The sequence below is a fragment of the Rousettus aegyptiacus genome, unplaced genomic scaffold (assembly GCF_014176215.1).
Source record: "Rousettus aegyptiacus isolate mRouAeg1 unplaced genomic scaffold, mRouAeg1.p scaffold_m13_p_3, whole genome shotgun sequence".
In the NCBI taxonomy this organism is placed as follows: Eukaryota; Metazoa; Chordata; class Mammalia; order Chiroptera; family Pteropodidae; genus Rousettus; species Rousettus aegyptiacus.
The window spans coordinates 4,015,079-4,030,039 of record NW_023416306.1 but is presented as its reverse complement, the minus strand read 5'-3'; the positions used below and the strand labels follow the sequence as shown (position 1 = coordinate 4,030,039).

Genomic DNA, 14,961 nt, shown 5'->3' with positions numbered 1-14,961 from the left:
AGTGCAATGACTCAGGCCGAGCAACGTCCCCATGGAGAAGAGGTAATTCTGTCATCCCCACAGACAACAGGCCTGATCGCACCAAGGGCGCAGGGGGCCTTCGGCGCCATAGGCAGTGGCGATGTGACGGATCGTCAGCCAGACTCCGGTCACCCTAACCTCTCCTTCTTACCAGGGGCCACACCATCTGCTAAAGAGTCCAGCCAGCTCGACGCGTTCTCCTTTGGCGGGGGAGGCCGACCCTGCCCTGAGCCCGTTCCAGAAAGCTCCTCTTCCTCGGGGGTGACGACCAGTACCAGCGGAGCTGCCACCACTTCTCCCGGAGAGTCGGCTCCGTGGGGCGGCAGGCCCGGCGCACCTTCTGGACTGGCTGTCGCCACGCCGTCCAGCAAGCCGGAAGCCCCGCCGTCCAAGCTGGGCGAGCTGCTCTTTCCCAGTTCTTCAGCTGGCGAGACTCTGGGAAGCTTTTCGGGGCTGCGGGTTGGCCAAGCAGATGATGCCTCCAAGCCAGCGAGCAAGGCTTCGTCCGCGGGCCTCCCCAGTGCGCAGCCAGCCAAGCCTTCGCTCGTCCCATCAGCCTTTAATTTTACGGGCCCTGTGGTGCCCGGGAAGCAAGCGGAGCCCCCCGTGACCTCCTCTGTGACCGCCACCACAGCAGCACCAGCAGCAGCAGCCAGCAGCGCGAGCACGAGCAGCTCCTCAACTGGTGTCTTTGGCAGCCTACCCGCCACCAGTGCGGGGACCCCCGTGCTAATCAGCTTCGGCGGGGTGTCCCTAAGTGGAAGCAAGACGAGTTTTTCATTTGGAAGCCAGCCGACGAGTAGTACAGTGCCACCGTGTGCCCCACCAGCAGCCACCACTGCCACTCCCCTTCCTGCGTCATTCCCCACGTTGTCATTTGGCGGCCTCCTGAGTTCAGCATCTGTTCCCACCCCGCCTGCATCCTCTGCTAAAAGCGCAGAGGAGGCTGCGTCGTCATCTTTGCCCGAGAAGCCAGGCACCAGTGAGGTCTCAGCGTCAACAGCCTCGCTTCTGGGGCAGCAGCAGGCCGCCCCGTCCCCCCAGGCCCCGCTGCCAGCGCCCGACCCTGTGAGCAAAGACCCCACTTTGGTCCAGCTGGTGACCAGCGGCCCCAGCACCGTGGCATCGAGTGCTGGTCTCCTCGCGCCTGCCACAGAGGCCACGCCAGCAGCCCCCGCCGTCCCCGATGGCAAGACAGAGCCGACATCTCCTGCTTCCCCTCTTCCAGTGCCTGGGCAGACTGCTGCCACGGCAGCTACGAGCCCAGGTGCAGCCCCTGCGACCGCGGAACCAGCGGGGCCCCCCGCCACCTCTGCCGCTGTTGCCAGCGTTGCTCCGAGCCCAGCCGCAGAGACGGCAGTGTTCGGGACTGTCACTTCTGGCTCCTCTGTCTTTACTCAGTCACCTGCTGCCAGTTCTAGCTCAGCTTTCAGTCAGCTCAGCAGCAGCACAGCCACTGCCCCCTCGGCCACCCCCCTGTTTGGGCAGATGGCAGCCAGCACCGCACCAAGCCTCTTCGAGCAGCAGGCAAGCAGCATCGCTAGCACGGCCAGTGCCACGCCACAGGTCAGCAGCTCAGGCTTCGGCAGTCCTGCTTTCGGCGCCTCCGCCACAGGGGTCTTCGGGCAGACGACCTTCGGGCAGGCCCCGGCCTTCGGGCAGTCGACGAGCAGCCCCGTGAGTGGCTTTTCCTTCAGCCAGCCTGGCTTCAGCTCCGTGCCGGCTTTCGGGCAGCCCGTGGCCTCCACTTGCACGTCCACGTGTGGTAATGTCTTCGGCGCCTCTTCCAGCACCAGTAGCTCCAGCTCTTTCTCATTCGGACAGTCTTCTGCCAACACAGGAGGGGGCGTGTTTGGCCAGAGCAGCCCCCCTGCTTTCGGTCAGAGCCCTGGCTTTGGGCAAGGAGGCTCCGTATTTGGTGGCACCTCGGCCACCACCACGACAGCATCTTCCTCGGGGTTTAGCTTTTGTCAAGCTTCAGGTAAGAATTTGTGTAAGGTTTTTACCTCGTTCTTCTCTGTATTGTTTGAAACACTTGCAACAGACTCGTATTACTAAGTTTAAGGTCATGGCAAATGATAACGAATAACTCATAAATGAGAAATTTGTAATTCGGAAGGCACTTCAGAGGTGGTTATGTCCCAAACTGTCAAGCCTCATGGCGACTGAGCCGACGTCATTTAGCACCTGTAGCAGAGCCGCAGCCCGCCCCAGAGCCGCTCACCCGGGCCCGCTGCCCTGCCGTGCGTTGTGTTTCCTCTGATGCCATCTCGCTCGCTAGAAGGACACTTGCCGACGTTGGAACAGTTTGGTTTTTTCTATTTCCAATGTTGCAGTTTTTTAAAAAGTCTTTTAATTTTACCATTTTTTGAGAGTAAAATGTACTCCTTCCCATCGTGTATCTAATTCTAACAGCTCCTTTAACTTTTAAAAGTGAGCAATAGAACAATTCGAAAATCTTTTCGAAGTCTCGCTTTCTGATGGTTATCTGATGGACGGCAGGTTCTCAGCAATGGGGCTCTGGGGGACAACAAGGATTATTGATTTCTTGGTGGGCAGGGTTCCAGGTAACTGCTAATTCATTTCCTTGGTGATGATTTATTTGAGAACGATTCATAATTTATTAGAAGGGAAATCTTTTCTTTCCTTCCTTCAACAGATGTCAGTTAAGCTCCCACTAGTGTGCCTACAAGGCCACAGTGGTGAAGGAGCTGAGACGCACCTGATGCCCTTAGAAGAGGCTGGTTGGCCGATTTGAGTGACGGGAATGTGATAAATCAGTCACGAGAATGGGAAGGAGTAGGGTATCTAACGCTACCTCTGTGCGTCCTGTGTTCTGCAGTCAGAACTTGAGATTCCCTCATTCACAAGTATAATCAAACTACTTTAACGTAATTGAAACCCCCTAAGAAATCTTTCCTGTGGTAACCACGGAAAGGCGACGGAGTGGTCTGCCCCAGCCCTGGCTGCGGAACTGAGACCCGCCCGAGCTCCCCGGCCTAGACCAACAGAAACGAGGCTGGAACAGCCGCCCTCGGACTCCTTGTCTGGGACTCTCGCTCCAGCATCTGGTTCTGCCTGGTTGCCCCGGGGCCCTGTTCAACCCAGCATTTCAACCATGTTACATCACATCGAAGAAACATCGGCTGCCCTGAAACAATCTGGCATCTGAAAATAGAGGAAACCAGGGAATAGAAGTATCTGTGAAGTTTAGTTGATCATCGGAAAGACTTCTTGGCAGCTAAAAAGCGAGGACAAAGCTGCTCTGAGAGTGTTCCATTTTTCTGGTACCCCCCCGCCCCCGGGGTTTGGTAGGAGACAGGATTCATTCAGTCCTCGGGACTTTGGAATTTAAACTATTATAAAATGTTAGCAATGAATTGAAGACCTTAATTTACTCATAATTTTCTCTATTTCCTAGCTAGGAAGGCAGATTTTATTCATGGGTTTCTTGTGGGATGTCTTAGCACATCTAAATACCATTTTGGAAAAACAAAACAAAACAAAAAAACTTTGATGTTTTTAAAAGATTCATCCAATTTAAACTTTTTATTTTATAGGTTTTGGGTCTAGTAATACCGGTTCTTTGTTCGGTCAAGCAGCCAGCACTGGTGGAACAGTCTTTGGCCAGGTAAACGTGTGTGTCTGCCTCTGTTTATGTCAACATATGTCAGACCCATCCACGTCGTTCCTATGTATGTATGATCAGCTCATGTCGTACACCCAGCCCCAGCAAACAGCTTCGTGGTTCTCAAGCTCTGCCTTCTTTGGCTACCTTGGGGACACAAAAGTCTCAGCCTCTGATTCGGATCACTACAGTTTTGATCCTTCTTTGAAAGGACTGTAAAAGCACATCTCCTGATTCTCATCAGTCGGCCTGTTCTGTTAGGCCAGGGGTTGGCAAACTATGGCCCATGGGCTAAATCTACTCCTTGGTTGTGTGACTTATTTTTTGTTTTGTCGTGGTGTTTTTTGTTGTTGGTTTTTTGTTGTTGTTGTTTTTTGGTTCTTGAGCTAAGGTTGTTACCTTTTCAAATGGTTATTTAAACAAAAAGATGAATGTGCAGCAGGAGCCACATGTGGCCCTGTGCTGAGCTGTGTGGTGCAGGAGCTTCTTTTGGTGACCTCCGCTGTTTGAGGCTGTGTGGCTAGTGGCACTCTGTGCGCTGGGCGTGGCCGTAAGTGGGATATGCAGATGGACTATGGGCACCGGTGCTTCTGTAGGTGCTGCTGTTAACACTCATTTGCCCGATGAGGATGCCGAGGACGCAGAGAGGTTGCATTCACTGCACTTAGATCACAGTAACCGCGTGAGGAGCCCTTCCCAGGCGGGGACTCTGATGTGTCAGCAGCGCTCAGGGCTTTCTGAAGGTGGGGCTGGGATTTGTCCGGTAGCTAATGAACTGAGAGGCACGTTCTTTGTGTCTGACACACCTCCAGTAGCAGATCTTCTTTATCATCTTTCTCCTTGGAAGGTGGGCTCTGCCCTAGTCAACGATCCTTGGTAGAGAAAAATGAAACTTCTGATTTCCAGCGTCCGTTGAGGCCAGATTAGATCACTTAAACCAAGTTCCCTCCTGAAAACAGCTACCAAGCCTAGGTAACACATAAAAACCATAGTGTTAAAAGCACTGATAAGCTAACAGGGTGTTTCGCCAAGCCGCGTTAAAAAGGACAACAGGAGCTCATGGAAGCAAGTGGGCACGGAAGCCACTTCGCCCTGCGAGCATTTACTCATCTGGGAAAATGCGAATTTCCTATTTTACCTCCCCGAAAGGGCACAGGGGCAGAAATCACTAACCAAGATACGCACACAGCGAGAGACTCTCCCTACGACAAGGCGGGCTTCCATATTCACCTGCCTTGGCCCATGGATGTGGCCCAACACGATCCCTGGATGCCGGTGTCTGCAGGTGGCCAGCAGAAACAGCTCCGACACTCTGAAGAAAGAAACTTTACTCTCAGCCTCAATAATTCTTTTTAAATTATTTTCTTAGTTTCAGATGTACAACGTAATGATTCAACACTAGTATATCTTATGACGTGCCCACCGCACGAAGTCCAGAAACTGTCACTGTGCAGACTTCTCACACTGTTATTGACTGTAGTCCCTTTCACCTTGAGTAATTTTTAGGGTCATCAATTCCCACACCTAAAGTAGTCACAGAAGGAGACAAGGAACTATGACCACGAGCCAGAATAAACATCAGACATACATTTGCAGAGACTTCCTAGACTATGAAAAAGCTATTTTACATGTTTAAAAGAAAGAAAAGACAAACTTGAAAATACCAGTAAAGACTAGGAAATTGTAAGAAATGTCATAGCTTTGAAAAAGAACAAAATAGAACTTTCAAATATAATAATTAAAATTTTGAATCAATAAATTAGTCCCAGCTGAAGAGAACGGTAATATACTAGACCAGGGATCAGCAAACTTTTCTGTAAAGAGCCAGATAGTCAATATTTAGACCTTAGGGGCACGGCGATATTCCCGTAAGGCATTATTTACAAAAACAGGCTGGATTTACCCCATGGACTATAGTTGGCTAACCCTTGAACTAGAAGTTTGGTCAGATTAAGTTACCAAGAATGCCTCCTGGAGAACAAAAAAAGATGGAAGATACCAAAAAAAAAAAAAAGAAAGAAGCAGAAACTTAAAAGAAAACCCAGGATACATTGTGTGTATCGAAAGGAGGAGAAAAAGAATGTATGGCAATGGTAGAAGAGAAAAAGACAAATTTCCAACACTAATGAGAAACAGCCCCAGATTCAGAAGTCCAGGAGATGCCACGCAGAATGTGCACGGGGAAATGGATTCCAAGACCTAGCATGGCGAAACTGCAGAGGTACAAAGATAAAATATTAAAAGCACCCAGAGGGGGGAAAAAGACAGGTTACTGTAAAGGCGGTGGTTGGACCAATAGCTGACTTCCGGGCAGTGACAGTGGAAGCCAGAGACCTACCTAGAATTTTGAAACCCAGCAAAAAATATCGTTAAAAGAATGAAATTAAGACATTTTTCAGATAGATCCTGAGAGAATTGACGCCTAGCAGACCTGAAGGATGTTCTTCAGCCAGAAGCAAAATCTGACCTGACTAAAATTACAGCTCTCTTAATTTTAGGGTAAGACGAGCCATGAAATAGGATCATTGTAGTCTGTATAATCAGAAGTGTAATTGTATTCAGAATACGTTAACAGTACAAATCAAAAAGAGAAAAGACAACTACAGCCCCACCGAAATGGCTAAAATCGGAAGGACCGACAAGACCCAGTATCCGGGAAGAAGTACAGCAACTAGAGATGCTCACGCATTGCGGATGGAGCGAATTGCTACAGCCGCTTCAGAAAGCTGTCTGGCAGCATCAGGACCAGATTCACAAATCCCTGCTGGCCCAGCAGATCTGCTTCTAGATGTGAAACCCACAGGAACAAGTACCTTTGTTCACCAGAAGATCCGGATTAGAATATTCATAGCAGTACATTCAGAACAGATAAAAATAGGAGGCAACCCAAATGCTGAAGAACGGATCACGTGATTGGTATGATTTATACAATGGAATACCACAAAGCGGTGAAATAAAACGTGCTGCTTCCATACGAAACAACGGAGGAATCCCACAGACCCGGTGTTCAGCGAAAGGGCTGGACACGAGCGCGTGCTGCCGGGCCACGTTTACCTAGAGCCAGGTACAGGCAGACGCAGCTGTCGTGACAGAAATCAGAATAGTGGTTACTCCTAGGGCATTAAAACCGAGGTGCACAGGAGCCTTCTAAAGCCCTAACAGAGTTGGGTATCCTGACCATTAAACGTCATAGATGTCAGAATTCATTGAGTTCTCTGCACATAAAATTTGTAGACTTTAAAAATACAGTAGAAAGAAAAAAGGCAAAGACTTCATAAGAAAGGGTAGTGTTGGTTGCATGACAACGTGAATGTACTTCGTGTCACCGAATTGTACACTTAAATGCTTAAAACGATAAGTTTTAGGTGTCTACCACAATTTTTACAAAAAAGAGAAATAAGGTAACATAAAAATTAAAGGATGTTCAAAGAACCAATAAATATATTCAACTTAATTAGTAATACAACTTAAAACCACAAGAGACGTCTAGCCATCCAACGGCAAGAATTAAAAGCGCAACAATACCAGAACGTCAGTGAATACGCAGAGCTTGGAGACTCATACACTCCTAGTTGGGGGGTGTAAGCTGGTACAGCCACCTTGGGAAATAGTTCGACTTGATCAAGTGAAGACCAGCAGTTCCACTTCCAGGCGCGTTCCTCCGAGAAACTCATGCATGTGTGCATCAGCGTGCAAGAGCGTTCGTGGCAACGTCGTTAACAATGACTGAAAACCAGGAACAACCCAAACGATTGTCAGCATTCCAGTGGGTAGATGGACTTGTATTATTCTATGGTATAATTTACCCAGCTGTGACAATGAACAAATTAGAGCTAAATGGGCAACTCACAGGCATAAGAGCGAAAACTGACTATGATAAACTATATTGGTTACTTTGCCCCCATTATTCTTCCTTCACAGAAATTATCTTTGCAGCTGGAAGGGCCAGATTCAAGTCAATATTTTTTCTATGACGGCAGGGACCTCATCAGTTATCTTCAGCATCTGTCCCAGTAGTTAAGCCTGTGGCCAGCACATGATGGGCATGGGAAGGATGAATGACTTCAAGTAGTACAGGTGTCTTCAGAAAATCTAAGGATGCAAGTCAGGTTCTGGCGAGAATGTAGAAGAACTCAATTCTTGTTAAAACACAAAAAACAGGTAGTATAAAAATCACTTACTCATGGGTATTGGAATTATCTAGTGCCGTGTAGCAGATTACCCCAATACCTAGTAGCATTTACTTCCGCATTTAATATTTATTTGTTCGTTTATCTGTGGTGGTCGGCTCGGCTGTTGGTTCAGACCTTAACTGGAGCTCTTGGCTAAACGTTTACTTTTGACTTCTCTGTGCGGATGGAATCCTCCTCATAGCACAGTGGCTGGATTCCGAAGAGAACTAATCCAAGAAAGAGAGGGAGCCAGGCGGAAACTGCATGACCTTTGTGACCTTTCGGGAGTCACAGAGCATAATTTGTGTTGCCTCCCCTTTCTTATTCAAAGCAGTCACCAAGTCCCACTGAGGTTCATGGGGGAGAGAAATAGACACCTCTCGCTCCAGAAGAGCGTACGAGTCCACACGTGTTGCTGTGACCGTCTTTGGAAACTCTGTCACAGTGGGACTGTAAAGAGTGGCAGAGAGCCTTGTCGACTTGCTTTCCAGGGAGGGAGACCCATCGGGTGAGCGCGATGGTATAGCAGCTTCTGGGGCGAACGTCAGGCCTGGGTGTAGGAAGGTGGAAGAGCGGCCCTGCCGAAGACTCAGGAGATGATGTACTGGCTGGAGAAGAAGCCATTGGGAACAACGGGGGCAAGCACAGTAAATGACCAATAAACATGTGAAAAGTTTATCAGTAGCATTCAGCATTAGGAAAATGGAAATCGAAACCATGAGTATGCCACTTCACACCCACTAGAATGGCTACAATTTAAAAAAGAAAAGAAAAACAGATACTGACAAGAATGTAGAAAAATTGGAAGCCTCGTGCATTTCTCATTCAGGTGTAAAAGGGACAGCCACTGTGGAAAACAGTCGGATGATTCCTCCCGAAGCTAAACAGAACCGTGTGACCCAGCAATTCCACTCCTAGGTGTATACCCAGAGGCTTGAGAGCAGTCGCCTGGTCGCCAGTGTGCCCTGCATTATTCACAGTAGCCAAAAAGTGGATCTGACCAAATGTCCATCAGCAGATGACTGGCTAAACAAAACATGGTGTATACATAGGCATTTACATAACAGTAGAATATTATTCCATCTTCAAAGGGAAGTGCGCATTCATACTACTCGTGGATGAACCTTGAATACGTGATGCTAATTAAAATAAACCACACATAAAAGGACAGATATTGTGGGGTTCCACTTCTATGCAATGTTTAGAATAGGTTAATTCAAAAATAATCATTTAAAAATGACTACATGAATAGAGAATTGTTAGAGTATAACGTTTTTGTTGGGTATGATTAAAAGTTCTGGAAGTGGGTGGGTAGTGGTGGCTGCACAACCCTGAGTATATTTAACGCCAGTGACTTGTACTCTGAAAATAGTGAGCTTTATATTATGTATGTTTTATGATTTTAAAAGAGACAGTAATAAACTTATTTAAAAAAAAAAAAAAACAGGTAAACTTGTAGAGCCATAAATTAGATCAGAGCTTATCAGGGGCGTGGTTGGAGGGGGGCATGGGGAAGTCGTTGCTTAATGGTTACAGAAGTTTGGCCGTGGTGATGACAGAATTTTGGAAATACATAAGTGGTGGTAATTACACAATGTTGTCAATATAATTAATGCTACTGAATTGTATACTTCAAAATGGTTAAAATGGCAAGTTCTGTGTTATGTACATTTTACCACAATTCTGAAAACAATGTAATATACCAAAACCCGTTGAATTTCATACTTGAAATCAGTGAGTTGTGTGGTATATGAATTCTATCCCAATGAAACTTTTTAAAAAACAAATTGGGGTCTGAAAGACTTGCGCGTACAACAGTAATTTCTTTGATATAAAAATCTTCCTGGTCCACACCTCCCCCACTTTTACCGAGAAAGGAAGTAACGGCAGAGCCGAAAAGCAGAAAGAACTCGCACTAGAGTCATTAAAAGTTAACTCACAAAACCAAATGCGAAGATCTAGAGCGACAAGGTCTCTCCGTGCATTGCTGGTGGGAGTGTAAAATGGTGCGGTCGCTTTGGAAACCCACTGGCAGTTCCTTAATAAGTTAAATATACACTGACTTTCTGGCTTAGCAGTTTCAGTCCTAGGTTTTTTACCCCAAAGAAATGAAGATAGATGTCCACAAAAAGACTTCAGTAAGAATGTTTTTGGCAGCTTTTTGACAGACCAGACCTGGAAATGACCCAAACGTCCAGCCTTCGGATCGCAGTCGATGCTGGCGTGCTCACACAGGGGACAACGAGAAGGGAAGAATGACGGATGCGTGTGACCACGTGGACGAGTCTCAGAGCATTCGTTGATTCTAGCCAGGTCTGGTAGGCCGGAAAGTGAAATAAAAGGCGTCCAGATCGGAAAGGAAGAAGTGAAACTCTATCCCTGCAGATAACGTGATCATGAAAAGCCTAAGGAAGTCACTGAAAAAACTATTAGAACTAATAAATGGGTTCAGCAAGTTTGCAGGACGCAAGAGCAATATATCAAAATTAATTCTATTTCCATACATTTCCCCAAACCACCTAAAGGAAATTAAGGAAACAATTCCGTTTGTAATAGCATCAAGAAGAATAAAAAACTTGGGAATAAATTTAACAAGTGTAACATTCTGAATACTATAAAACATTGTTTAAAGAGAGTCAGGATGACCTGACTAAACAGAAGTACATCCACATGTTCATGGATCAGAAAATTTAACATTGTTACAATGGCAGTTTCTAGCTAGAAAGTCTTAGAGCCGGGACTGTCCAAATTAATTATTCTTGCAGGAATTCAGTGATGAGCGAGACAGACAGAAGTGTCTGTTCATAGAGCTTCTGTTTGATGGAGTCATTCTTTATTAAAACAGTTTAATTTCAGATCGTTTTAAATACTAAGAAGAGAGTAAAACAGGATGATTAACCAGGGAGGATGGTTTAGGTTAGTCAGTCAGGTGGTAGGTACCCTTCTGACAAAGTCTCAGAAGTGTCTCTTTTTCTTTTTGTGATCGTTTCCTTGAATTAGGATCAAGTCAGGTTCACACATTGAGACCGGCTGGTAGGTCTCTCAAGTCTCTTTGTGAAGATGACCCTTCCGCGGCGCTCTTTCTTTCTCGTAACTCATCTATTGAACAGAGCGCATCATTTGTCCTGTGGAGTCCCCCATGGTCTGGTCGCCGACTGCATCTCTGTGGCTTAGCTTCTAAGATAACTTGACAGACCAGATAACTTGTGCTCTCTCTTGCTTCCTGTGAAGCAGTGCTGGGGTCTGGAGGTTTGATATGAGATTCAGGTCTGAGGAGTTTTGTTTTTTTTTTTTGCTGGGGGGGGGAATATTATAAGTCTGAATGTTGAACGCCAACTCCCTATTTAATGATATTAAGGAATTGTTAAATTTTTAGACATGATAATAGTGTTACGGTTACAGTTTCTGTTTCAGAGATTTATGTTGGAAAATCAGTGGAGGAAATGGTACGATGTCCAGCATTTGCTTCATACTCATAAAGGATGAGGGGCGGTAAATGGAGGCAGAGGTAAAACTCAACTGGTTGTGAGGTAATTGTTGAGTTGAGTGACGGGTCTACAGAGAGTTCGTTATACTCTTCCGTCTACTTAATGTACACGTTTGAGAATTTCTATAGTTTCAAGTTTTGAAAACAGTTGTTATTTGTAGCAATTAAGATGAGCGGGACTCTCTGATCCAGCTATGAGGACGTGGTAACTATCCATTCACATCCACATGAGTGAAGTGCCGTCCACTTCTGTTCATTTCTACAGATACCCGTTGTTTTTAAGCTACATTTTATATTAAGTTACATTTAAAAATTAAATTTTAAAAATGTGGTTGAACCATCTGAAACTTAGCTTTTTTCGTATGTTGGCAGTTTCCTGTGGTCCGGCGTGGTGCATGAGAATCGGCTGAAAAATCAGGCGTTTCTGCATCCATGAGCTAGTTGTCATGGTTTCCTTCCCTCCAAAGCCAGTGTACCAGTTATCAGAGCCTCTGCTTTTGAGACTGGATTGGATTCTAAGTTTTAAACAGCTGTTACTCCTCATTAAGTGGTTAGAGTAAACTGTTACCATTTTAAGGAAGAAAGGAAAAGTGAGAGAAGCAAGCAAGTTCATTCAGTACATCGCCGTCAGGTAGGAATCAGCCTGTCGTGCTCACGGTACAAAGACCAGCGTGGCCGGGCCAGCTGAGGGGAAGATCAAAGATAAAGGCGGGAGATGGGCAGAGGCCAAATCGCGCAGGGACCGGGAGAGAATGTTTAAACCGGGTGCAGCTACCTCACTGCCATCGGAAAGTGTCATCCTCGCTGCTGTTGAATACAGGTTGTCGTGGAAGCAGAGCATCAGTTACGAGTAGAGACTCCTGGCAGACAGGGCCACCGGCTCAGAGCAGGGTGGGGCTGTGCCCCGCAGAGGGGACGCGCTGGGGGATGTTTCAGAGGGGGCCCGCTGTAGGTTTGACTTCGGTGGGGATTAAATAATTACCTGTTGAAGTGCTTAGGAAAGTGCCCAGTGCGTAGAAAGCGCTCAGTCGTTGGCCTGTTATCATAGTTAAAATACCGAGCAGAAGCCATTTTGGGAGCGTGTGATTTCAGGCGCCGTCTCGTGTGCACTGCTCTTCGTAGCTCGTCTCACGCACTCGGTGCTTCGAGGCGGGGAGTTTCTTATCCCCGTTTTACGGAAGAGGGACTGCTGCACCACTCTGCCCCCCTTCCAGGGGCGCCCCGAAGGGCTCCTGGGCACAGCGACCCAGTTCTAAGGGCTCATCTTATTCCGTTGTCAGCCAGGGGCGCCTCGTACTTCTCTGGTGTTAATGGCCCCTCACATCTAGCACTGGCCTTCCTTCACGGACCAGTTTCCAAACACAAGTAAAGTGTGTGGCGCCTGACACGGCCTCGAGTCAGCACGCGCCCCGAGTTAGCCACGTCCTCTGAGCATAAGATCTGCGGACTTGGCCGGAATTCAGCTATGGTCATCATTTCGACAGCGGAGCTAATTTAAGCTTATTTCTGCAGCACTGGGAAAGTCGTTATGAAATAAAAGGGCACAGATTGGGAGGAAAGACAGTGTAGGTAACTGATCATCAGCTGGCGATGAGTTCAGCCAAACACCAGAGGAATCAGAGTAAGTAGTGCTTCCTAACAGCCTAGAAATGTTTACCAACTTTTTCATTTGGGGGAACTCTTGAGGGGTTGGTTGTCTTGTCCCTGGCATCGCGTCAACAGAGACTGCAGGCGGCAGGGCAGGGAGACGTGGCAAGTCCCCGCTTAGCGTAAATCAGGGTTGCGGACAGCCACGGACACGCGCTGGCCGGAGCGCTTCGGGTCGGCAGGGAGTCGCTGCTTCTGCGGTGGTCGGCACGCCCTACCAGAACTAATCAGGCTTCTCTTGCTTTTCCACTTGTCCCAGCTGCGCGCGCCTCCTTTCCGCGGATGTGGCCTGCCATGGCACCGTGACCTCTCATCCTGTCTCGCTTCCGGCCCCTTTGTCTTTCAGCAGCCGCCGTCTTCCAGTGGAAGCGTGTTTGGGGCTGGCAGCACTGGCAGAGGGGGCGGGTTCTTCAGCGGCCTTGGAGGGAAACCCAGCCAGGATGCGGCCAACAAAAACCCATTCAGCTCAGCCAGCGGGGGCTTCGGATCCACAACCACCCCAAGTAAGTTGTGAAAGAGTTTTCCCAGTCCCCTCGTGGTGTTATCAAAGCTTTGGTGACAAGTACAGAGAGTAAAGGAAGGGTCCAGGAGGGCCATTTAAAATATCCACCCCAAAGCAGTGTGATCTGTTTGGGTTTTGTTTTTTTATTTTTGTTTTTTTAATGAGATGTCCTATATAATCACGAAAAGACATCAGAGCTGCAGGGAAAGGGTTGAAATGAATTAGGAGTGAAATGACTTGACGCGAATGCAGGCAGACAGGCAGAAACGAGCGCCTCGGAGGAGGCGCGTCTGGGTTTTCGTTTGCGTCGTGCTCTCTGAATTGGCTTTAAATTCAGCCACTGTTGAAAAATGTCACCCCAAAATTGAAGCCTTCACTATTCCTCATCTCTTACATTTTCGTCTTATTTATAAATAAAGATGTATTTTTTCTGTCGGCACTTTCTTTCCCAGCTAATTTTTAAAATTCTTTGTCGATCTTTCTCTTCATGGTTAGAAATGAAAGTTTGTTCAAATCTGTAAAAAATATATCCTGTTGCTGATGGGGGCTGAGATGGGAAGTCGGGGCCCTGTCACCTTCTTCGCTTCTCTCCCTCAGGGTGCCGTGCAAGGCACTTCGCTGTTCTGTCGCGCCCTACAGGGTCTTAACGCATTGAGGGCTGATGCCCTGCAGACAGGACGGATATTTCCTTAAGATTAAGGCTCGTGTAGTTAAAAGCAGAACTGTCCTCTGTCTCCCGGATTCACAGATCCGTTATTTTAATGTCACTGCCCATCTGGTAATAGATTATAATCAAGAGACACATACCTCTTAACTTGTGAAATTATGTAATCAGAAATTTTTGTTCTTCGGCTTTCAGTCTGCCAGGAGGAATTTAGAATCTTAGAATGAAGGGATCTTAGGAATTGAGTCTAGTCATCTTCAAAAACTGTTCCACAGATGAACTCTGAAGCAGAATCCTGATTTGCAAAACAGATAAAAATAGGTTCCTCGGAAGCGGGGCAGAAGCGCACCCTCGGGTGCTCCCCCATCTCTTCCCCAGCTGTCAGCACGGAACCGCGGGGCCTCACACACACTCTGCAGAAACATGACCCTCAGATGGCACTCTCCATTTTCCAGGAAGGAGCAAGCCCCAAATGGTTAGATGCTGTGCGTTTGTTTTTGTTTTGTTTTAAGTCACAAAGCCAGAAAGTGGCAGATCTGGAATTAGCTACATCTTACATAACGTGCCAAACACCACGTCTGGCACAGAATAGGCACTTAATGACATGCTAGTTAGAAATGTGGGTTTATCCCATGGGTAGGTTATCATCTGCGAGATTGTGTTACCAGCCCGTTTTATTAAAACAGAAGTGTTCCGTCCTTATATAAATTCCCTTCCTCCTGGCTGATTCCTCCTCCCGCCAAGTCTCTCACCGGTCAAAGGATTACCTTCGCTCACCCGCCGGAGCCCGTGTGACGTCCCTCCCCAGCTGCACGTACAGCGGCATCGGGGAAACTGAAC

General features: G+C 47.3%; 1 protein-coding gene across 4 annotated transcripts in view; it reads left to right on the top strand.

Annotated features, from left to right (window-relative positions):
* The window catches only part of NUP214 (nucleoporin 214), an 83,144-nt gene that overhangs the window by 54,886 nt on the left and 13,297 nt on the right, over window positions 1–14,961 (top strand). For 3 of the 4 annotated variants that reach the window (XM_016133848.2, XM_016133850.2, XM_016133847.2), the window contains exons 29-31: window positions 176–2,002; window positions 3,582–3,652; window positions 13,302–13,458. In XM_016133848.2, coding sequence (XP_015989334.2) covers window positions 176–2,002; window positions 3,582–3,652; window positions 13,302–13,458 — 2,055 coding nt within the window. The remainder of the gene's footprint in view (window positions 1–175; window positions 2,003–3,581; window positions 3,653–13,301; window positions 13,459–14,961) is intronic. The other variant, XM_016133851.2, reaches the window with a different exon arrangement.